General features: G+C 41.5%; 1 protein-coding gene across 4 annotated transcripts in view; it reads right to left on the bottom strand.

Annotated features, from left to right (window-relative positions):
* The window catches only part of rims2a (regulating synaptic membrane exocytosis 2a), a 138,050-nt gene that overhangs the window by 83,630 nt on the left and 31,206 nt on the right, over window positions 1-23,214 (bottom strand). For 2 of the 4 annotated variants that reach the window (XM_063879379.1, XM_063879380.1), the window contains exon 1: window positions 8,016-8,395. In XM_063879379.1, coding sequence (XP_063735449.1) covers window positions 8,016-8,137 — 122 coding nt within the window. In that variant the 5' untranslated portion in view covers window positions 8,138-8,395. Of the gene's footprint in view, window positions 1-8,015; window positions 8,397-13,202; window positions 13,463-22,848; window positions 22,861-23,214 lie in introns of those variants that run through there. The other 2 variants (XM_063879377.1, XM_063879378.1) reach the window with 2 other exon arrangements.

Genomic DNA, 23,214 nt, shown 5'->3' with positions numbered 1-23,214 from the left:
CACAGGTTTGTCCAACACATGGTTGAAATATGCACACAACATTTAAGACAGTACAGAAAAGCAAAATAATTGGAATGTGTGAGGTGGTTTCCAGTAGAGCAACCATTAGCTTATTATTATCCTGATCCTAGTTAGCAAAGCATGTTGAAATATTCCCCCGTCAAAAAATTCAAATGAATATACTGCTCTTCTCCCCATCCTCTCCATTCCAGTTTAGCTGCCTTTCCCCACAAGTCTCTCTTAAGTTAAATTCAAACAGATCAGCTGCTAGAAGGCTTGCCTGAAGGCAAACAGGAAGCTGTGCATTATGGGAAGAGGGTGTCTCCGGAGCTCTTTTTTAAAACAGTTTTCTTGTCTGAGAGATGTCACTACAAACTCACATCAAGATCAAAGAAAGATTGTGCAGCTAAGTACAAAGGTTGAAGAGTCTGGGAATGCCATGATGAAATAGATATGGACGATATACTGGTATGAAATATTAAAGAGGATGCAGTTACTTTAAACAAGTTAGCATAATGAGATGTCACAAAATACATATTGATATCCTTAAATGACCATTTTAACATTAGTGCTACGCTGTTTTTCATCCTCCCAAAATACTGGTTTGGATAACCCAATCGTAATAATGAAGTCACAGAAATGCAGATAGTAACACTGGCAGGCAGAGCAGAATGCATTAAAGCAATGATAGGCCACTGAAGAGAAAAACATTCGATGTAATACAATGTAATTTACTGCAAAACTGCCTATTAGGTAAAAAATGTGCTTTGTGACAAAGTTTCGCCTTTCCTCTTTGTGTGAGGGAAAAGCCATTGGCTGCATCCCTGTTTGCTCAGCAGAAAGACCTTTTCTACTGCACTCAATGGCATTGACAGGCCAACGTTTCAATCGATAAAGCCACTGTCAGACCTTTGCAGAGCGAGCCCAGACCAAAGGGCTGTGTGGGTTAATTGTAATTGCATGGGACAGCGTCTGTAACACATGCCCTGAGCCAGGGAGCTCAACTGGCCAGAGGGGCACTGGTCTGAAAAAACATTCAATCTACCACAGGGGTTAACTTAAACCCAGGAGGAGATGGTGAACCACACTTTGACGCTTAGATTCTTGGATCTACGTACGTCATAGGAAGTAGCACTCTACTTGTCTGTATAATGTACAGATATGGTTTTAAATTAAGTTTGATACAGGTCCTTGGTTCACATTTTGATGAAAACTTTAGAGAGAAGAGGAATGCTATACAATTGAATGAATGGATCCTGACAGGATCAAGAGAGACATGTGAATAAATGGTAGGATGCCGGCCAGTGAAAAAAAGGAAAATCTTCAAAGTCAGTTTCTTTCCTCTTCCTAGTCACCCCTGGAGATCAGATCAACTACTATCCTAAAACCTAATGAACTAGTAAACACTGGAATTAAATGAATATTACATGAAGTTTTATCAACGGCACCCAGCAGACTCCAAAAATAATGAAGGCGAAGAGCGGAAGCGGGAGGAGACAGTTACCGGAGCTTTCTCTTCTCTGTGTTTACTCAGCATCTGCCTGCCAGGCGTTTGATCACTCCTCGGCTGGGTTCTCCTCTCCGCTGCTTGGCGGCTGAAGCCTGGGGAGGCCGCCGTGCACCAGTAGGGCCGGCTCATTTGCAACACAAATGAACTGAGCTAATTGTACACGTGCTGGGAGATGGGGGAGCTGCGCACACAGTACAATGTTTGCAAAATATTGAAATAATTAATCTCATTGAGCCTGTGAAATAGCATCAGTGTTGCAAAAGAGGATTTGAGCACGGGCCGGGGATGAGACGAATGATGATAGCAATGGGCTGGATAGACGCAGATGTTTAGATTAAGCTTTTTCATTATTCCTTTATCACATGGCTTCTTCAAGTGTATTTTTGGTAATTGAATAAATTGGAGCATAAAATAGATTTGGATTTGGGGCACAGCAACAAGATTACATGTAAGGCAGTCTCTTTCCCATTCATGAAACTATGCATGCAGATACTATGCTATCAGGTACATTGTGCATTGGGTATTGGGTGTGGAAATAACAGGAGAATGAATGAGTGACACAAACTAATTCCGAGAACATAAAAGCTGCACATATAAACCCCTGAAATAGTCTTAAACTAATAGTGGATTTAAAATGGATTCCAGATTACTTCATGGTAACTGATTGAATCATAATACAGCTTTGTTGGATTGTTTCAGAAAGATGTTTAGTTGTGTCCTATGTACTCCACTGCACTGAATAACAGGGATTTAGCTAATAAAGTCCACCCCTGACCTTCCAGAGGTCTGACCTTTTTAAGCCTCTCTAATCAATAAATCAAAAGTAAAACAAGAATGATGATGCTGTGAATTACCTTTAGGAGGAGGGAGTCTTAGCTTTCAATTAGCAACTCCACTGAGCATCAAGGCCAGAGGAGAATTTGTGGACTAACACACACCACCTCTAAGATCCTACTGATGGTGAGCTGCTGCAGCAAAGGCAGACACATTTAACCCCTCAACGTGTTAAATGGTTACTGACATTGACAAATAGCATCACACATCAAGGCATATGGTTGAAAGCAAAGCACTATCCATGTTCATAGCCTATGCTGTTTCTCTTCCTCTCTTGGCTATTTAAAAGCAAGATGACATCAGACATCTGTTAGGGAGCGGGAAAAAAAGAAAGAAAAAGACCTCCTAGGGTATGAGCTTCAAATGCATGTACAAGTGCCGCAACATGCACTTACACAAAGGAACACACACACACACACACACACACACACACACACACACACACAGAAGAGCCACAAGAGTGCCACATTTATGGCTCTCAGCAGCCTTCTCCTTAGTGCATTAGAGTGCAGAGAGTTAAGGACCTGGGGAGCAGTTGGAAGTGGCTCCTTATGCTGAACTGAATTGTAGTTTTTCTGTAAGGACACTATGCCTACTGTAAACTAACTATTAAATGGTTGAGGGTCACACCACACACACAAATAAACATGCACACATGCCTCTTTGGCCTTTGAGGGAATCAGTCTCGCTCCATAAGCATGGAAAGAGCCCAGATATCAGCGCTCAGTATTCCTTTCCGTCCTGTTACACTACTGAGAATATGTAGCATACATTTCACTGGATGACATCACGAGTGTCCAAAAAACACTCAGATGTTGTACTTGAGTGAAAGTAGAACTACCAGAGTGTAAGAATACTCTGTTACAATTAAAATACACTTAAAGTACCAAAAGCAAAACTACTCATTATTTAGATCGGCCCATCAGAATAATTTATATCATATGTTTTGATTGTAAATTATAGATGCATGAGAGTGTTGTCAAAGAAGGTGAACCTAGTTTGAATCAATGGTTATAGTGCAGGTACAGTAGCACCAAACCTCTACCTAGACCTGACCACGTCCCTCTCTGGGCAGCAACATCAGCAGCAGTAGGCCTCGGGTTGGGGACATTAGCCTGATGCTTATCTGGCTACACAGCCCATCGCTAGCTACCAGTTCTCTCTCTCTCTCTCTCTCTCTCTCTCTCTCTCTCTCTCTCTCTCTCTCGCTCCCTCGCTCGCACGCTCCCCGTTTCATTCTTCCTCCCTCCCTCCCTCTCTGTCTGATGCTCAGATATGATTTGGTGAGAAGAGTCGAGCATATCGATTCAGCCACCGCCACTGTCCCTCTCGCACTATTTATCCCCTTTTCCTCTGCACTGCGATCATTCCAACTCTCTCCACTTTATCTCTCGCTCGCTCCCTATCCACTTCTCTTTCTTTTCTCTCTCTGGCGTGCCGTCGTAAAAACCCCTCTCTTAGACGCTCACGCAATAAACCAGGACCTCCCGTCTTCCTGCGCACATCTCCCCTGTCGAGGACAAAACCAATAAAGGGCCGGCTTAATTACAGCTGCTGAGTGCCGCCATCACCCGGGTACAACACCAAGGGGCTGAGGGTGGGCTGAGCGTGGGCAAGGTGTGACGGGATGACGGGTGGGGGGGGGGGGGGGGTTTGGAGTTTGCATAAGAACTACTGAAGAGATGGTTTGAATCTCAGTCTAAATCCCACACCTAAACCCTCAAGACGCTACTTGATAGTATTTGCAGAGTGACAAAGAAAGAAGGTGATGGTAGCCATCGAACTCCCAGTAGCACCAGTAGAGGAGCTCAGTCAGCTGGGTTTTGCATCTGTTAACGTGTAACTGTAGGAATGTAAAGCCGGGAGATACAAACTAAATGTACATTCATTCAATTTGCTCTGCATTCAGAAGGTTAGAGAAACAGGGATAGGTAGATGTTAAATATACTACAATGTGGCTAACGATATATCAACACAAGTGTGACGAGCCAAGGTAAGGACTGCTGTGGATCCATGTCCTTGACTCTCGTTGTTTCTAAGTCTGCAGCCTTTCTTCCTCCTTCCCCTTATTTTCCACGTTTTCCTTTCCCCCAGTTTGGTCACAGAAACATGAATCTGGGGCTCCTGGGGTTCATAGTCCCACAAGCTGCAGCCTGCTACGTCTGCCTCGTCTACTGCTCTGTCACCATGGTGACAGATGACTCCCAGTACTTTCTGTTATCCTCTCTTTCTTTTCCTCTCTACTGAGCTCCTCTCACCTCACGACCACAATGCTTGCCAACAATGAAACACAGGTTGCAAGAGAAGTTATCAGAGGTACCAGCCAATACCAATGATAGATCATTAGCTGCTTCTAATGACCAGTAACAATAAGATTGCAATCATTTCACATTTGTATTTTGAATTACAAAAATGAGTTCTTAACCTGTGATGCATTGTCAACTGAGGGTAAGAAAGGCTCAGATAGAGCAAATGCTGAATGAATATTCCATAGCTCTCACCTAACAACAAATGAATCTCCCCAACATTACTGTTGAAACAGATCAGAAATAAAACAGTTCTGACTCTTCAAAAGTACTTTTAAGTTTGTAAATAACGTCAAACACTTGTATTGCAAATTGCAATTATTATTATTATTTTTTACGCTATCAAGTGTGTTGATCCGCTTGTTTAGTCAATGAAAGCAATTTGGCCTCATATTTATTAGCTTTAATTTCCTTATAAGAAAAAGACATAGTAATGTAAGTCTCCCATTGTCAGGCGATCATTGTTGTATGAGTGTATGCTACATGCATGAATGTGAAAGTTAAATTCAGCTTTGAAATTAATTTTGATGGCATAGTGTAATGAAACACGTAGGATAGAAGTGAAACCTTCAATCTATTTAGATATTTTGATAGCCACCCAATCAATCAATCAATCAATCAAGCCAATGAGGTTGTTTGTGCTTCTGCAAAAGTTATTTTAGTGTAGTGCACTTTTGTTTGTATGATTACTTAGAATATGCTCTGCGTGCAAAAAGTGCAGGACTAATACTGATTGATTTCACACAGACCGGAATTAAAATAGAAGCATGGAAACAAATATCAAGCGTGTTTAAGTAATGTCCAGACCGGAGGTCTCTTGCATTAATGGGAGCATTATCTGTAAATGTTGGCAGCATTATACAGCCTTTCAATATTTCTGATAACAACGACAATTCAGGATGTATTCTCTGGGAAGACTAATAAACTGCAACTTATTTCCTTAGATTGTTGATGTTCGCACCACCAGAAACAACATTAAATTCCTTGTATGTGTAAACGTACCTGGCAATAAAGGTGAAAACTGCCATATAATGCAAAACAAAATGACCAAAACGTCATAGACAAGCAAAAATGTGTCTCCAGACATAAAAATTGAATTACAAATCAAATCCCTTGTTCCATGCCTTACTTCCTCTTTTCAATCAGGCCCCGCTGAGATAGGGATTAACAAACAGAGACGATACGTCATCATCAAACATTACTCTATGGAAACCCCACTGTTGGACGGGATGAGAGAGGAGATTTGAGTTGGGGGTTCCACTTCAGAGAAACTCTCAGTGCAGAGGACAGATGTGGAAACAGGTTAGTTTTCCTCCAGCCTGTGAGTATACACACTTTACCGCACATATGCAGAAGTGCACAGCTGAAAATAAGATGTCGCTGCAGATCAACAATATAAAACACAGTGGGATAAAGTAAACAGCTTTAAGGATGACTCACTAAAATTACACCCAAGACCGCACTGCCTGTTTGTAATCATTAAACAGCAGCAATATGGGTTTTCATTTAATGCCGGATTTGTAACAGTGTGCTGCTCTCAGTACATTGCATCTATGCAGAAAATCCAATGCAGCTATTCATATCCCCACTTATAGCATCACACACTTTGCAAAAGGCTCATCTGGGAAAAGCCTATGACGTGTACAACAAACTTGATAACGTCCTTGCTATTGCTTCATACAGAAGTCCAACAAAAGACACACTGGTCGCAGGCATTTCAGGGAAGCAAGCACAAAGAGCTGGCATAGGGTTGGGTGGGGATGGTGGGGGTTGTGTGTATGTGTGTGTATTCAAAGAGTGGAGGGGGGGTGAGTATGGTTGCAGTTTAAATGTAGTGACCACTCAATTCCAACCCATTCAGGCCTTCTAAGAACAGATCCCCACGCCCCATTAGGACCTCTCCTGACGCACACATGCATAAAACATGGCAGCTGGATCTAAAAGCATACAGCCCATTAGCAGGCCTGGGCAAGGAAGAGAGAGACACAGAGAGAGACTCCTACAAAAACAGCCTTGATCGAATGGATAGCCAAGCTTCTAGCACAGTGCTGGTTTGCAGAGAGTTGGATTGTCTTCGCTTGATACCAGGGAGTTACAGACCCACAAATGATAAAACTGCATTGAAAACTATAGCACATGTGTTACTAGTTAGTTGTTAACTATTTATAACAATATGGTAATTTAGCAGTCCTGTCACTGACTAAATTTCAGAGACAGGGAAGAGGTAAAAAAAAAGATGGCTAGTGATGGAAAATAAGTTCAATTTAATCAGTCAGATGTGATGATGGCTGGATCACAGTTTCCAGGCACAGAGCCCCCTGTTCAGCCCTTCCAGTGGCTGAGTGTTCTGGCCAGGTAATGTGAGGTGGCAGAAAGCCCAGCAATGCTGTAAATTATTTCCGACTGTAGGTTGGGGGACAAGAGAAAAAGACTTGCAGTCCCCGGAAACAGACAGTGCGTGGTGTGGAGATATGTGGCCTGCGCCTATATCAAGAAATGAAGGTAGGCCTGCTTGTTCTAACAGCCCTGCAGGAACGCCGGTCTGTTTTGCAAGTTTGAAGCCCTTCTGCAGTCTGCAAAATGTGTCTACCAGCCATGCCTGGCCAGATGACTGGGGGCCTCTCCGCGGGGGATCGAAGCATTTAGCGGACTAATCATATTATGCTCCAATGCATACGTGAGATCCAACGTCTGTCTCTCTCTCTACTCCCTTACTCTCCCCGTCTATATATCTCTCTTTTTCTATCTCTACAGACTACACAAGCAATTCTTCCAGCAAATAAAAAAGTACAGTCAGCTTGTACGTTGCAACACTGTCGCTAAAAGGCTAGTTAAATGCTACATTCATGAAATAATAATAATCATTATATATGAGGTTTGTCAGGACTTGTCAGGAATACTTTCCCCCTACTCTTAAACATAATGGCCTGTGAACGTGTGTGACTGTATGTGTATGTTTCCACTCGTTTCCAGTTTTGGTCATTTGTGTTGCACATACACCCTCTCCTCTAGGCACAGCAGAGGCAGTATAGCACACATGCTGCAGCAGCGGTGCACTGGGCCGCACGCGCACGCGCAAACTTGCATACACGGCGACGCGCACAGCACAGTCACACCTCGGCATGGTCAGTCTACGCGATAGGCTGCATGTGCCGCGGCAGCATCCCTGCTCGGCCCCATCATACATCCAGGAAATATCTGCAGCGGGCAGCGGCACTGTGCTGTAGGCTACGTTGTTATTACTAAGGCAGGCTGCCGATCGATAAACGCGCCCCCCCCCCCCCCCCCCCAATACTCGTTTGACATACCAACGGGGAAGCCCTTGCTCATAAATCAGGGCATTTCTTTACAAAGGAATCACTCACCCGATGTTGCTCAACGCCTGCTCGAACAGCTCCGTCTGCAAGATGTTCTGAGGCGCAGAGAAAGCCCCGTTGAAATGTGATAAAACCGAGCTACAGAACTGACGCAATGTCTCGAACTGCATTTTCCCCCTCCGTTCGCTTTTATCCTCTGTAAATGATCACTCTTTTTCTTTTCACCAACAATACATCCCAAAGCCTGCGCTCTCTTCGGACGCCCCCTTCCACACATATATACCTCCTCAGTATTTTGTTATTATTATGATCTCCCCGGGGGGCGCATTAAACGCAGAAAAGCCTATCAAGTTCCATATTTCTCCGGCTGCTCCTGGTAAAAAGTGTCCTCAGATGAGCCGCATTCCAGGCGGGATCCTTCGGTCATAATGCTTCGGACTTGAAGCGAGAAAAATAAGGTATTGCCGGTGCCGGTAACGAGCCTTTTCTTCTTCTCGCCGTGGAAAAAATCTCTTCTCGGTGTGCAGGAAAAGGCGAAGGAGCGCCCAGAGGAGAGAAGAAGCGGAGAAGCATCCTACACGGCGGCCAGCAGCAGCAGCAGCAGCATCCCTTACCGGCGCATCAGCTGCTGCCTCACATTCAACTCATATTTCCTGTCGCCTATGAGGAGCACACACCCGCACTAACACACACACACGCGCGCGCGCGCGCGGCTGATATGAAAGTGTGCGCACTCTTTGCCATCATCTCTCCATCCCTTTTCATACTCTGTTTGATAAAGCACTGTGATACAGGCGAGAGAGGGTTATCCCTTTGTATTCCATATCAGCTCATCATCAGTAATAGCAGATGACAGTCTTAATACCTCTGAAAGGTTGAGTGTCTGACCGTGAGGAAAGGGCACACATAAAAGGGGTCTTTTCCCAAAGGGGTTACTTATTTTCATGTTGTTCTGTCAGTTGCTTTTTATGTAGCCTAACTTTAAAAGTGTCCAAATGAGCTGAAAAAAATACAACAAGGTTGAAGAGGTTCCTTAAAGCTGCTGATGCAAAGGATTTTGATGAAGTATTTTTACAGGACAATCAATAGTGGATGTGGTACTTGAACATGGAGCTATTAGCTTTCTGATGGGTTCCTATAAATGAGTTCTGCTATATATAACAATACATTTCCTGATCTGGAACATGTCTCTGTGTTAGATCTTCAATATACAAGTCCTGAAGGATTCAAAATAACAACCATCACAATATGTGGCTATTCAGCAATTAGTTACTAAATATTTAAGGATTATGACGACTGTATGTTTATATATGAAGATAGCATAGTGATATTGTGATCAGTGTGTTGATAAGGACTCTGCATACCTCAATGAAACTCCCAGTTTAAACAACATCACTTGCTTGGTTCTTGTGTAAGTTATAATTGCCAAATTCCCCATTCTCATGTTTATCGCTGCCCTGCTTAAACAAGCATCTGTTCAAGCATGCTGAAAACCTTTGCATGACACATTGCATCAATTTGGACATATTTTGAACAGTTAAGGGATAATTATTTACAACACAAGACAAGGCTATACAAATATTAAAATTAGACCCTTCATCAAACAAAACCCAACATAAAAGTAAAAACTGATCATGTTATTACCCCAACTGTCCTGACCTTCTTCTTCACTACAAGCTCTACTCATATACAGTTTTACAATGGAAACGGGAGCTATGGTATAATAGACATTTGGTATCGTCACTGTGCATTTGTTTGAAGTCTTTCTAAGTGTCTGAGCGCTTATGTTGCTTGCACACTGGACTCCATATAGTGTTGTAAGGTTAGCGCATGTTTGTAAGCCTTTTGGACTTTAGGATATGACACACTTTTTACATACTGCAGGCTTTGTTCAACATGATAATGTTTGCAAATTAGTTTTGAAGCATAAATGCAATAGCCAGAAGTAAGAGTTAATGAAGGCTATAAGCTGTAACTTGATGCACAATCCAACAAAATAAGAATCGAAAAAACAAAATACCTTAACAAAAATACAAATATATAGTTTGAGTTAGAATAGTTAGCTTTTTAAGGCAGAATAATAATTGTGTTTAATGTCCTCGACGTTTAGCCAACTGTAAGCAACCAACTTTTAAACAAAACACATAAAGCTTGACAATTCCTGTATTAGGTATTTACTGACGTAACTAATGTTGCAGGAAAATACGTATATCTCTTAAGTTTGTTGTTACCACAAACCTTATTTTAGGCATGTAAAAAGCCCATTCCAAAAAAGCTACTACCAGACGAAGGAACCGTAATTGCAAATGCTAACATTCCCGGGTGTAAGCACTCATTCGCGCAAAATCATCATCCCATGTCAGTAAACAGACTACTTAATGATGCAAATAACCATGAAAACCATGAAAAACTGAACTGGCATTGTGAATTATTTGTGGCAGCTGGCTGCATTAGATGGTTGAGTACAGTAAAGTTAGATTTAGCAATGATAAACTGAACTGAGCAAAGCTGGACTGGGTTGGACTTGATGCCAAAGGGCCGGTCCGGACAGAGCGTGCTCCTCTTCTAACATTTCTGGTATCCGCTTCCCAGCTAAGCGTGTTTCAAAAATGCAGAATCTGAAGAAATTCCACCAGCGAGTATATTTCAATCCCAGTGCAATCATTGTTGTTTCATCAGCCTCACCCAATACTGCAGCTGTCCCAGCATATCTGTGTGTTCATTCAAATGACACCTTAGAGACCAAGATAAATTAGAAGCCTTCCCCAAGTTATTTCCCCTTATAAATAGTCTGTCAGCTTTTTCCCCTCCTTTCTGTAGCAGAACAGATCCAGGAGTTAATTTAAACATTCTTTAAGATTAATGAAAGTGGGTTTTGGTGCTTATGCAGGGGGAGTTCTATTTATGGACTCTCTGCTATCCATCATCAGCATTTTCCCGTAAAATTTTTCGACAGCCAGTTTCCTGTTGTGTCACTGCGTATGTAGGCAATGCCAAAGCAAGAATCGCTCTTCGGTATTACCTCCACCTCTCCAGCCATGCAATCAATTAATATACAGTGGCAAGGGCCTGGACTGGAACAGAAAGTGACTGGTTGACTGAATGCTTGGAGCAGTCTGATCTATAGTCTGATCTATAGTCGGTCTGATCATCCATTAAAACCACCTTAAAGCAGCCAGCCATTTGCGGAGAGAAGATTGATAATGTACTCCAGTTGCACAGAGACACAAAATGCTGTTTCCCTGCATCACTCTTAAATGTGTATAGAAGTGTAGCCTTGTTTACAATTCAGTTACATATGATACTTGGCTCTTTATTGTGCTGCTGTGCAGTGTGTTCTAAGTATAGAATCATAGTGGTTGAAGGATAGCACAGGAACACAATTTTATAGAGATGACAAAAAGATGTCAACTTTAGATTTATATCAAAGATTTTGAGAATGTTGCATAGCTGTAACGCATCCTCATTACACTGTGAAAGCACTAACAGTATTCACACTCATCTCTGACACTCACTGCTGTATAATGGGCAGGTATGTGAGATATACTCATCAAAATATCAATTTCGAGCAAAATATCAGGCAATTTCATCTAGCAGATTTTTTTCCAAAGGAACTACCATGTTTGCAGCTTTAAAGTATATTAGGAAGTGGATATAAGGTTGCTCTGACAGAGAAAGGACACACTAATGAGTTGTGGCTCTAAACATACTGGTGTGTGCATGCTGGTTGACAGAAGGGGATATGGCCCACCAGATGTACACTTACAAGGTCAGCAGAGAGAAGTAACAGGGAAATGGGCTGGATGAGGACAAGAGAGAAAGAGGGGGTATGTTCACTTAGAGAATTGTCACCTCCTAAATGACTGAACTTTACAGATCATAGGTTTCTTGTCCCATACTGAAGACAATTTTAGACATTTTGTCCTAATTAGTTTGAATAAGTCTAGTCTAGTACAAGCATGGTCTTAGACAAACAAATGTTTCCTTACATCTGAGTAAACAAGGACACATTAGAAGTTGTCTGAAATGGCTCTCTGCTCTTTACATTTCTATAGTGTGTAGATACTGACTATAAGTTTCTCTTCCGCACTTTGGAAGATGAAAGAGGACGGAGCCCCCATGTGGACATTGAAGTAACTTCCCTATTTTACAGCTGTATCAAAAAATAGTGTCTCTGAGAGAGTGCTGCTCAGAGGGAGAAACGGAACACAACATTCAGCTCTGAGATTCAGTTCCTGTGCATTGAAGTATATTTTCTTGCCTAAAAACATCTGTGATGAAAAACAGCTTCTTAAGTTTTTAGAATGCAGTTTCATGATTGCAGGCACCCTTCACCTTCAGCACGGTCTCTGAGCCAAACCATCTGTGTTGAAATGAGCTGTTGTGTGTGTGTGTGTGTGTGTGTGTGTGTGTGTGTGTGTGTGTGTGTGTGTGTGTGTGTGTGTGTGTGTGTGTGTGTGTGTGTGTGTGTGTGTGTGTGTGTGTGTGTGTGTGTGTGTGTGTGGAGCAGAGAGTGTGAGTGGGTGGATGACTTTTGTAGAATTGCTGAGTTAGTGCCAGAAACATTATCAGTGTCTCTGTCCTCTTTATAGGCCTCATGGGCTCCATGTACAAGCCGTATTAAATGAGGTCTTGACTGGACTTGGAGACATGTCACTTATACTAGTCCTGAATCACTGTTCTGCACTGCATATATCAGTATATGTGATGTATAACCAGAGTTGACAAGTAACTAAGTACATTTACTCAAGTATTGTACTAAAGTACAATTTTGAAGGACATGTACTTCACTTGACTACTTAATTTTGTTGCTTCTTTGTACTTCTACTCCACTCCAATTCAGAGGTAAATCGTGAACTTTGAGTTAATTTGCAGATTTGGATTAATGATTTATTATAAAACATATCATATATATTATTCTGAAATGTACCAATCTGCATAATGAGTATTTAAAATGTTGATACTTTAAGTATTTTTTGATGCTCATACCTTTGTACTTTTACTTGAGTCCCATTTGAATGCAGGACTTTTACTTGTAACAGAGTATTGCCTACACTCTGATACTTCTGCTTTTACTTAAGTGCAAGATCTGAGTACTTCTTCCAATCTGTTTATAACGCTGATCAAACAATGCTCTTAGCTGTACACAGTAATAAAAACGACTTAGTGTGACTCATATGGAGAATGTAGGTGTATTTTCCCACATATAGAGCTGAAGTGTCTGTGGATGCGTACCTCAGCCCCGATCCGTTGTCAAGGGATGACTGTCTGGGCAGGAGCCCACCGCGAGGTCTGCTTCTGTCTGACCCTGGTGTCAAGTCCCCTGAGTCTCCCTGGTAGGGGTAGAGAGACGGGTCCTGCAGTTTGGCCTTCTTCCCCTGTGGCCCGCCCTCAAACACACCCCGTACCTGACCCGGCTCCGGGCCGTAGAACCACGCTCCCGACTTTGTGAGGATTTCTTGTTGTTTTCGGCACAAGTTGCATACCCACATAACCTGCAGGGAAGAAAAGACAGGTGTCAATATTTTTGGAAAGGAGGTTGACAGTCACAGGGTGTCTTATAAAACCTATGATGAGCGAGGATGGAGAGATGCAGGTGTTTGATCAAGATGTTACATATCGCTGTTGCTGGGTGAAAATCATTTGACATTCAGAATGTTTTTGGGTGTTTCAGAGCATAGGTGCACCTCATCAGATTTGAAAAAATTAACAAAAAGAAATCAACATATTTGGGGTTTTGATTTTTCACCCCACAGCGACAACATCGACTAAAACCATGGACATTTCATGTTAATGAGGTGAATTATGAAATATTGAACACATGCAGCAGCCTTTTGATATAGTTTAAAGGTAAATATGTGATGTTCATTTTTTATTGTTACCATTCATTTTTGAGAGTGCAAATTCTACCCTTAAAATCTCTTTTTGCAGATTAAATTTATTGATAAGTAGTAAAAATCAAATGAGTATTAGTCGAGTAAGACTTTGCTTGGACAAAGAGAAAATTAGTACACATGTTTCCATGATGAACATAAGCACAAATCTAATTATTTCCTATGATGCAGTACATTATTATTAAACTACTGTTTCTTTAGAGCAAGTCCAGATTGCTAATGCAGTTAATTCACTTTGGTAAGATAAATGGAAAAGAATAACAACATGTTCCTTCTGTTATGGACCGGAGAGATGGAGGTTTGTCCTGCTCTGTAATGTTGTGCCTTTATCTGCACTATACTGCAGTCCCATGCAGCCAGCTTACCACATTAGCTTCATAAATCCAGGAGCAGACAGGAGCCCTGATCACTACCACACATGTACAGACAGAAACACACACTAAGCTAAGCTAAGCATGCTGTCTCGACTTGATATGGTTTATTTGTATTTATTGTTATTTGGTAAAAAACAAAAACAAAACCTTAACCTCACTCATGCCTGAGCCACATGACCGCATCTGTCTAGTAAAGAAAGGGCAGATCTAAGTGTGTTTGAAAGGACTACAAGCCAGCTAAATGATTGACAGACCAGACGGCCAGTTGGGCGGCCAAGAGCTACTGCGGCCCCTCGCCATCACCCCCACCCACTCCCTGCCTTTACAGTCCCAGTGCTGAGTCAGTGCATTACTGTTATTAGTGCGAGCGAGCTCTGAATGCTGCCTCACCATCAGTGGGACTGTGGATCGTCTTTTTTTCCGTAAGCCTTGAATCAAATAAGAATTGACTGATGTGTTATTTCTAGATTAACTGAACTAAACTGTGCTGGTGTGTGCAGTTAGAGGCTGCAGTTGTTCAAAGGCTGGATTTGTAGCCAAAAGCCTAAACCACAACTGCTTATCTCAGGGACTTGCTGGAGCAGAAGCTCTGGCTGATAGAGAGTAATAACTGCGGTGGGAGAAACCCAACAAACGATCACAGGGGCTAGAAACCTGTAGCACACCATAAGTCTTTGCACAAACACAAACAAAACAAGAATTATTTTTGGGGTGAATGGGTGGAGAAGAAGAAAAATCAGTTATCAAATTGAATTACATCACACATGCTGATGGGGGAGAAGTCTGTGGGAGATCATGTCCTTGTCACTGAACTAGGGACTTACTCGTTGGTCGCAACAGGCGCCTGTACACAAATTTGAGGGATTTCACAAACTACCACCCATTACAACCTCCTTGTGAAGCTCCAAGCTATCTGTGATCTCTTCAGACTGACAGCGGGAGATAGCAGAAACAAGTACAGGGTGTGGGTACTCAGTAGTTATGTGAATAGGAAGATATAATTGGTATTAGGAATCAGTGATCCATATGTGCGCATTTACAGGTGAAAAACAAAATAGAAGGGTTAAGAAGATAAAGGATTTTACGGCCTAATGGGGATGAAAACACTCACATTAAATTGGTCGAGGTGAATTTGTTTTAATTATTTTGGCCAGGATAATAGTTGTCATAACCGTAATGATCCCATGCCTATTCAAAGTTCACACTGCTTTGACATAATACTGACAAAAATACGTAGAAGGCAGCAGACAAAGAGAAACTGAGGTTTGCAAGGCCATGAAGATTTACACTGACTCTATAACATAGACAGGCAATGATCACTGCAAAGGCTCTGTGCTTTCTTAATCTGCAACAGAGCATGGAAACACAGGAAGCATCTAAAATGTTCTATAGATGTGGTAGTCATCTTAAAACTTACTAGCGATAATGAAGTATTTAACTTTTAGAATGTAATGCAAAAAGGCTTCACAATCACACATCATCTCCTGGCCTATGGGATATCGCCAAACAGCCATCAGTGTTACAGATGGGCTATAACTGTGCTGACACACAATGGAAGAAGAGAGGCTACAAATTGTGCTTTATGTCTCCCAGAGGAGAGTAGCCAGTGAGGCCATGACTGCCTCTTTAACCGGGGTCAAGTTCAGAGCTTTGCTCTGAACCATCAGTCAGCATCTAGGACCCAGGAGCCACAGAGGCCATTTTTGTCCCTACTAATCAACTACCTGGAAGTTACACACTTACAGTACACATGTTAGACAGTGCACACAGTGTGTTTTACTTGACATCACCTCTAATTAAAAGGAAATCTGGGGGAAATATCTCCAAATGGAATTATCACATGGAAAGGACAATCAGAAGCAAACAAAATGTTCTTCTTCTGCACCTAGTGGTAACGCATAAAAAAGCATACTTATTTTATTTCTAAATGAACCATTTCAGTTGGAGGAATGTTATCTTAAAATAGTCATCATTAGTATTAATCAAATGTTACAAGCATTTCATTTCATTTGCGCTCTATTCATAAAACAGATGATGTACCATCGGTAGTTAATTACTAAAATCTGCTCTTCTCTCTCCAGCGGCCCAGTTCTTTCACAGAAAACTGCAGCCTATGACCTACATATTTACCCCTGCAAACTGCAATTAACATAGAGTTAGCTGCTGTGCACATCTCCTGTCTGCCAGTAATATTTCACTACATTCTCAGCCCTGGACTGCACATTTCGTATGTTTTATCTCATAAGACAACAAAAATGTGCATGGGTCCAGTATTTGAGCACATTGTGCCTCTTGGACTTATACTAACAAGACAGGAAGAGGTTAGGTTAATGTCACTGCTGGGCTAAATCCTCATTTGTCCAAAACATTACATGAACTACAGAAACTGCATTTGAGATATCAAAAGTGATTTTTTTAAAGTCATGTGGGCCCAGGAGGGTAAAGAGTGTTTTCAACTGACAGAGAAGCATGTGGAATAATAACACGTTTCTTCTAGGCTGTGACAACATCTAGGTTGAAATTGTCTTAAGTATTATGAAATGTTATTTTAAATGAAAGAATAAAATCTCCAGATGTCAGATCTTATGAATAACCACAATGCTGTAACCCACCTGATATGTTTCAGAAATATACATCATACAGCATGAGGCTGAAACAGGAAAGCAGGCTAAAGCAGTGTGAGGTCAATCCGCACTGACAGGAAACTGTAGTGGCCCTCATTCCCTAATAGCCCACAACAGATGCATGTATGCACGATAGTACACACACATACACACAGGTCAAGCAGCTGTAACAGCCAGAGGTATGTTCACATTCACTGCAGCCATTCTGCCCAAGTCTCTCAACACACACACACACACACACACACACACACACTCACACTCACACACACACACACACACACACACACACACACACACACACACACACACACACACACACACACACCCCTTCGGCTTAAATCTTCACGGCTGAGCGCAGGCAGGGGGTTGGGGGCTGCGGCCCTGGGGCAGGGCCATTTCTCCCTGTGTTTGCACATTTCATAGTCATTGAACCTGCAGCTAAAAATAGAAAGCTAAAACCTAGCACCACCACACGTTTCAAACACCAGCAGAAAGATATACACTCTATTAAATGTGCTATAGGCTGTTTACTGAGGCACTGAATTAAGGGAAACAAACAACCGGGGCCGTGGGATCAATAAATAATTTCCTTTCTAATACTTTCTCTTCACACCCAGGGTGTTTTCAGTGATACAAGAAAAATACAGCCTTCCAAAATAATGTTTGTGGGTTTGCTTAGAAGACTGAGAATAGCAAAAAACAACAGATACTAAAGCTACTGAAGGACAGGCTATTTTTGCCAGTAAATACAATATATATCTATTACTAAAACATTCATGCATTGCAGTTAAGATTTTGACAAAACGGCGTATTTTGTTGTGACTAGCCCTACTTTATAAATGAATTATGCTACCCATAACTTTCTAAAAAATAATATCTTTCCTTCAGCAATGTACTTTACAAGTTTGCTTGCTCCATTCAAAAAATTCCTGGGGGAGTCATGCACACGTATACAAGCCACATAGATTTGCAGTAAGAGGGAGAACTGAGCTCTCTCTTGTGGCCATTAAACTGCACTGCAACATTACTTAACACTCTCGGCTCCAGAGTGAATCAGCACTATCCTTGCAGGCATAGTGCTCAAATGGAAAGCCAGTTTCAAAGTTTAAAGTAATGAATGATATGTTATGCATTTAATTATTTGACATACGTTCATTCATAACAGTATATGAGAGGCTGTTTAAACAGAAGGCCTGTGTTATTGCCAATACACCTGTATTCATTTGATTTTGGAATTGACCGTTTACCCTGTTTTGATTGCATCCAGGAATGCCATTTTATTGAATTGTCTTGTAAGCTATCTAATGAAGGCAGAAATACCAGGAAACTAAGGACTGGAGATGGCTCATGCTGCAATATTGATGTGGCAGTAAATAACCTGTCATAGGTATCAAATTGCTTTAGTGTTTCTCCCCTTCGCTGAACTGAGGTGAACTGAAGCGCTCATTAAAGACTCATTGTTCAGGGAGTGGAGTTTTCCTCAGTACATTCTGCTCTGGACTGGCTCCAGTTTAAGCACACAGGTAAAGATATGATAACACTCCTTCGCAAATTACTGCCACAGCGCCTGGCAACTCAAGTGTGATGAGCTGCAATGACAAACATCAGAATGCATATGTAGGTCAACTCATAAGGATAATCAACAGAGATGTAACTATCTATAAATATTAATATATATATATATCTTAATATTGACAAAAAAAAACGCATATATATATGCGTTTTTTTGTATTATGTGCACAGTTCTGCATAAACTAAATCCAAATAAATGAATTAAAATATTTTGTTTCTCCAGAGGGCAATTTTCCAGAATAAAAGTTAACACCATTTTGGTGTGATTCATTTGGCTGCCAATGAGAATGAAATGGGAGCGCCTACATTCACATGCTCCAACGCTGACTGCACGTGGTGAATTACATTTTAATGAGCTTCTAATTTTAGTGTGCACGCCAGAAATAATAATAGACTTGATGAATATTTATGTTCCTTGTTTGAAGTTCAGAGAAATGAGGAAGAGGAGGGAATAGTGCATGAATCCAACGATTTCACACAGGAATGGTGTCAGACACACATCCCCTTCACCATTACTAAGATAGAACAACATGTGTTAAACACATTTAAACAGACATTAAGTCCCCTCATTAAAACAATATCTCATTTTTGGCCCAAAAATGTAAGTCTGCAAAATATTACATTGATATGATCTTCAAAATTGCGCATGCTAAATCGTTTGCGGGCGTGTTTTCCAGGAGAAATTACAGCAGCACACATTCACCCAGTGGTGAAATGGTCACATTTCTGACAAACAAGACGACCGGTAAAAACACGATGCAGTCGCAGCTTCATGCTAACTCGGCTTACCCATGGTGCCGTTGAGGGGAATCACTGTGCCAAAAAAAAAATCGCCGTTTTCTAGTCCTTAAAATGTAGCGACGACTGTCCGCATCTCCTGGAAATAAGGAATAAGCAGCCGACCTTCAGCACCGCGGACAGCTCCCGTCCACACAACAGGCTGCCTTCCTGCCTGCCTGCCTGCCGGACAACGACTGCTGGAAACACCGTGAAGGTTACACCGGGGACTCAACGGACGATATCCGTTCCAACAAATCAAACGCAGTCTCCGTCTTAGTCTCTCTAAACGGAGAAATATCAGTATCCACAGAGGTCAATTTAACTGAATGAATAACGGATTTCAAATCTACAATCATTACTCTGTATCCATCCAACCGTGCAAAACAATCCTCAATGTCAGTAAGAAGGAGCCGAGCGGTAACGCGTCAAATCACGCTGTTTCCCAGCACCGCTGTATGAGTTCCTCTGTGCTCCCCGAGTTGAGAGCTCATTACATATGCGGCGCGTCCAGCTCCACAGCCCGACACAGAGAGGAGCAGCGCGACTACGCAGACGGCTGGCTGCACTGCTTTCCTGTGAGCGGTAACAGTCTCACTAAGCCATTCCCAACCCAGCCTGTGCATCGAGTGCCCTCATTTGGCTTCATTAGAAACACAACCCAGCTGCCGCCATCGCCATGGTTAGGGAGCCCAGTTTTCTTTATGTTGTCACACAACTGCAGTACCATGGAGTAATTGGGTCACAACATTTGAAAAAGCTGTGCTCACTTGCTTTAGGAATTATTCTCCCGCATATTTGGGTAAAAAAGGCCTTGGAATATTTTCATGTTAGAAAGTGTAAGCTCATTTCCAACACGGACACACATTTTATCTATACCAAAGGGATTTTGTATGTTTACCTCCAAAGTGTCACACTTTGTTTTTTCAAGAATCCACTGTAGAGGCTGTAAGCCAGTAGGTGCAGCAGTGATTGTTATCAACATACGTATTCTATCAGCTTTTTTATATCAATTATTCAGCTTGTTGTGATAAGGCATAGGGAAATCAAATAAGTAGTAGATTCATCTAAACATTACCTTACATTACTAAGCAGAGCTGTGAGTCATTTTGGTCAGAGCTTACACTCCTTTAGGGGCTGTTTAACTCTCAGTCCCTCTATATCATATTCCAGTGTGCCATCGCTGTGCTACCGGTCGCAGACATAGAGACTTGTAAATATTCAATGGTGTTTCGCAGAACAAGATCTCTCTCGCCACTGTTGTCACCATCTGTGAGAGAGGGAAAGAGTAGACGGATGGAAAAAGGGCAGGTTTCACCACTGCCACCTCTTTCACTGACACACAAGATTTCAGACTAGCTGGTTTGGGACACTAAAATGTGGCAGAGTAATCAAAGCTTCTGTCCATTTGCCACTCCAGGGATGAACACATAAAACAAATCAGCAACAATCAATATCACAGTAGTCCTTGTAGAGTACTGTGTATCACAAACTCACAATGAATGCCCTGTGTAGTTAGCTGGTTTGGCTAATTTTGTTCAGCTAGCATAAAACATTTTAAAACCACTATACACTACTGACATAATGATAACATAATGACAGCCAAACAATATGTTGACATCTGGGTTGATAAAATGCACAATGTCTGTGCAATGCGCTAGTCTTGTAATGGAGGGGAAAAGCCTGTGGTTTATTCTGGCATCATGGTGATGACATTCTTACGCAACACATACTCAATATTGAGGGTCAATATCGAGGTCGGCAAAAATGATCAAGGTCATGTCCAACATCTTACCATGAGTCGATAAAAAAAAAAAGATTTAGGTTATTTCTCTGTATATCTCTCCATAGGCTTATAACATATATATTGTGGCACTATTTCTTGTATTGTATAGGGGTTTTGCTTACTGTCTTTGTCTTTTTGCTCACAGCTGCTGTAACCGTTGCATTTCCGAATAGGGTTGAGGTTCTCTCTATCTCAGCTAAAAGACAACACTGCTTTACTGGCCCATGCTGACCCTGTTCACTCCCTATATCTGCTGTCAGCAAGAAGACACCGGACTCTGTAAGCAGAACCAAGGAAACCAGACTGTACATATGACTGCATGACTACTGAAGTACCCCACATCTAAACCTCTGTATCCTGCTATACATGCATCTGCTTTCCTGTTAATGACACGTCTACGAATACCAATATATTGGACTTTCTGAAGCCATATCTGCAAAAATATTTTAATTATGGTAGTGTTGCCAAACTGAGAGACAGTGTAGTGGATCTTCTGGACTGAGATGGAATGTTTACTCCTGCATCTTCTTTTGCAGTATGTTGTATACAAAACTATACATCAGTGTCCCCTGTCTTAATAGTGAATAGACCTCCAGTGCCAGGAGCCTGGGGTACCACCAGGTAAATAGCTGGCATTGCCTTAGTAGCACATTCCAGGGCTCCTCTGCCAATGCCCTGACTGTCAGTCGCCAGCCTGCTGCCACTGTTATTACTCAACACCATCTGTACAACAAGTAACCGATCCCCTAGCTATTATTTCCAGCGAACAATGGCAGCCTGTACAACTGGGGTCTTGGCAATGGAGGGAGCAGCAGTGCAGAGGTCTCTCCCAGTGTTCCTGCTGCTCCGCTGTGTGGATCAAACCTGCTGCTATGTTCTTCCCTCCAGCGTGGCTTATACAGCAAGCTGTTTAGTTACCGTTTGACAGGTAACACCTATAGCAGATAATACAGCTATTGCTAATTTATATCCTACATGAACAACGACAATAATTAGACCCCCCTGAAATGTTCATCCGTCTTTTTGCTACTAACTAAACAAATATTGCATAAAAGATATAGATGATTCCCAAGGGTATTCAATCAGTCATTATATTTTTATTTTTCTAAACGATATTGCTCGATAGACACATGTAAGACTCCATGATATCATTGAATTGGGATGTTCCTACTTGTTGTGGGATTTCCTTTACAATCCTTAGTGATTGGAGATCAAAACCCTTGCTTGCTAATAATTGTTTGGTTAAAAAAACTACTTCCCTCAACTCTTTGTTGGAGAAAGTATTATTAAAAAGCGATATAAATAAGGGATAATAATCCAAATTATTGTGAGTGTGATTGAAAGTGAAAAGTGACAAATAATTATGATCCCAATAATGATCCAATTTAGTTTTGGTATTTAGTTTTGCTCTTGGATAAACTTAGAGGACTAAAAAAGAAAGCCTTTGCAGCAGATGCTTGAAATGCTGGATGCCACAGTTTCCAATATTGCAACACCATCATTTCTTTCCTTATAGATTGCATGTCTGGTGACCAACAATCTATTTCAGAGCAATAAAGGCTTCAAACTCAAACCTAGATGACACCTTCAGGGTTCATTTTTCACACAAAATATATTATATATTACTGTTTTTACAGTCTGAGTATTACTTTTATGATTTTAATTGTATATAATGTTTATTCAGAGTTTATTCCAGCATAAAATGGTAGACTCCCAGTCAGACACTAATCACTAGTTTGTTTTTTTTATGTCATTCTTGGCTGCTGAATGTGTATATAAACATATCACATCATTTCATGAACAATGTGTGTGTTTAGACACAGTCCAAAGAAACACAGAAAATGATTTGCTAACCACTTTGTCCTCCTGTTGCAATTCCATGAGAGCAGGAATGCAGCAGAAAGAAAGAAAGAGGGAGACAGAGGGGACAGGGCAGCAAAGAAGGGGGGAGAGATTGTGAGTGGCATTAGTAGGTCCTGGTAGTACTGTCACATACTCAACAGCAGAGGATTGGATGGCATTGCATAAAAAACGCTCAAGCTCATGATTCAAATTTAAGCAGTCTAATACTAAAAGCTTTGGCTTAGTCTGTGGGGAGGATTTTACAGAGGTTAGTTAGGCACTGGAGTGCCACATTATACAATACCAGCCATGAGGGTCCTTTATGGGAAACAAAAAGGAGGAACAGTTCCCTCCAGTGGTGAAATATCATAACTCTAA

Source organism: Eleginops maclovinus, chromosome 3 (genome assembly GCF_036324505.1).
Source record: "Eleginops maclovinus isolate JMC-PN-2008 ecotype Puerto Natales chromosome 3, JC_Emac_rtc_rv5, whole genome shotgun sequence".
In the NCBI taxonomy this organism is placed as follows: domain Eukaryota; kingdom Metazoa; phylum Chordata; class Actinopteri; order Perciformes; family Eleginopidae; genus Eleginops; species Eleginops maclovinus.
This window is presented reverse-complemented; position numbering and strand designations above follow the sequence as displayed.